This window comes from Hippocampus comes, unplaced genomic scaffold (genome assembly GCF_001891065.2).
Source record: "Hippocampus comes isolate QL1 unplaced genomic scaffold, H_comes_QL1_v1.1 C16826344, whole genome shotgun sequence".
In the NCBI taxonomy this organism is placed as follows: Eukaryota; Metazoa; Chordata; class Actinopteri; order Syngnathiformes; family Syngnathidae; genus Hippocampus; species Hippocampus comes.
This window is the reverse complement of record NW_017839645.1, coordinates 1-944: the sequence shown is the minus strand read 5'-3', so window position 1 is coordinate 944 and position 944 is coordinate 1. Positions and strand designations below refer to the sequence as shown.

At 46.6% G+C, this 944-nt stretch overlaps 1 protein-coding gene across 1 annotated transcript; it reads left to right on the top strand.

Moving 5' to 3' along the window:
• Positions 1 to 59: 59 nt before the first annotated feature.
• Positions 60 to 926, top strand: LOC109509243 (guanine nucleotide-binding protein subunit beta-5-like; the record flags this gene model as incomplete). Its single annotated transcript, XM_019859124.1, has 2 exons — positions 60 to 321; positions 790 to 926. Coding segments are annotated over exons 1-2 (249 nt in total), but the record flags the coding sequence as incomplete, so codon positions are not given.
• Positions 927 to 944: the final 18 nt, after the last annotated feature.

The following is a 944-nucleotide window of genomic DNA, read 5'->3' as shown; positions in this document are numbered from 1 at the left end:
AGGTGGGGGCGGGGCCTTCCAACCGGAAAGGCGCACGTGCCGTAAGAGTGTGGCGCGCGTGCTCGCGCACTCATACTCGCTGAACGGGACCCGCGCGGGACGCTGCCTTCACTGTTCACAAGCATCCCTTTCGCATTTCTTCCTAATTCCGCCATTGAACGTCCTCCTGAACGTTTGTTTGTGCCGATTGTGTGGTTGGATGTGCGAAGATGGCGTGTCAGGGGCTCCAGGCGGGGGAAAGTCTGGCCTCGCTCAAGAGGGAAAGTGCCAATTTAAAGAAGAAGTTGGATGAGGAGAGGAACAAGCTCAACGACGTCGAGTGTAAGTCACGCCAAACACATGGCGATTCTGTAGTGACCATTTGGCAGACGCTTCCTGTCATTAAAGGGGGCGAGACAACGGTTGCCGTTTTTGGTTTATAATTGGAAAACATGTATTTGCATTTCTAATGAAACATTTGGGTCGAGGAGCTGTCACGTATCAACAAGGTAACTAAATCTAAATATGAATGTGCATTTCGCGATATATATATAGTGCAATGCACCCACAATATATAATTTTATTAACACCTTTCAGAACTAACCATTATTTTGTAAAGGCAGAATACTTTTTACACAGCTTTTGTATTCGTGTCACCTTATCAGAAATAAGTTGTTGCTCTAACCACAATCTTTTTAAGGTAACGCTCTCTAATGAGCAAGTGCACTTATGAAAATCAGCTGAATATTTCTGAGGTTTAATGAAGCAGTGTGGTGAATCCATCCTAATGTGTTGCCTCTTTGTGTGCAGTAAGCAAGGTGGCAGAGAAGGTGGAGGTGTTGTCATCTCTGTCCATCAAGACCAGACGTGTGCTCAAGGGTCACAACAACAAAGTGTTGTGCATGGACTGGTGCAAAGACAAGCGGCGTATGGTCAGCTCTTCGCAGGTAGACACACACACACAC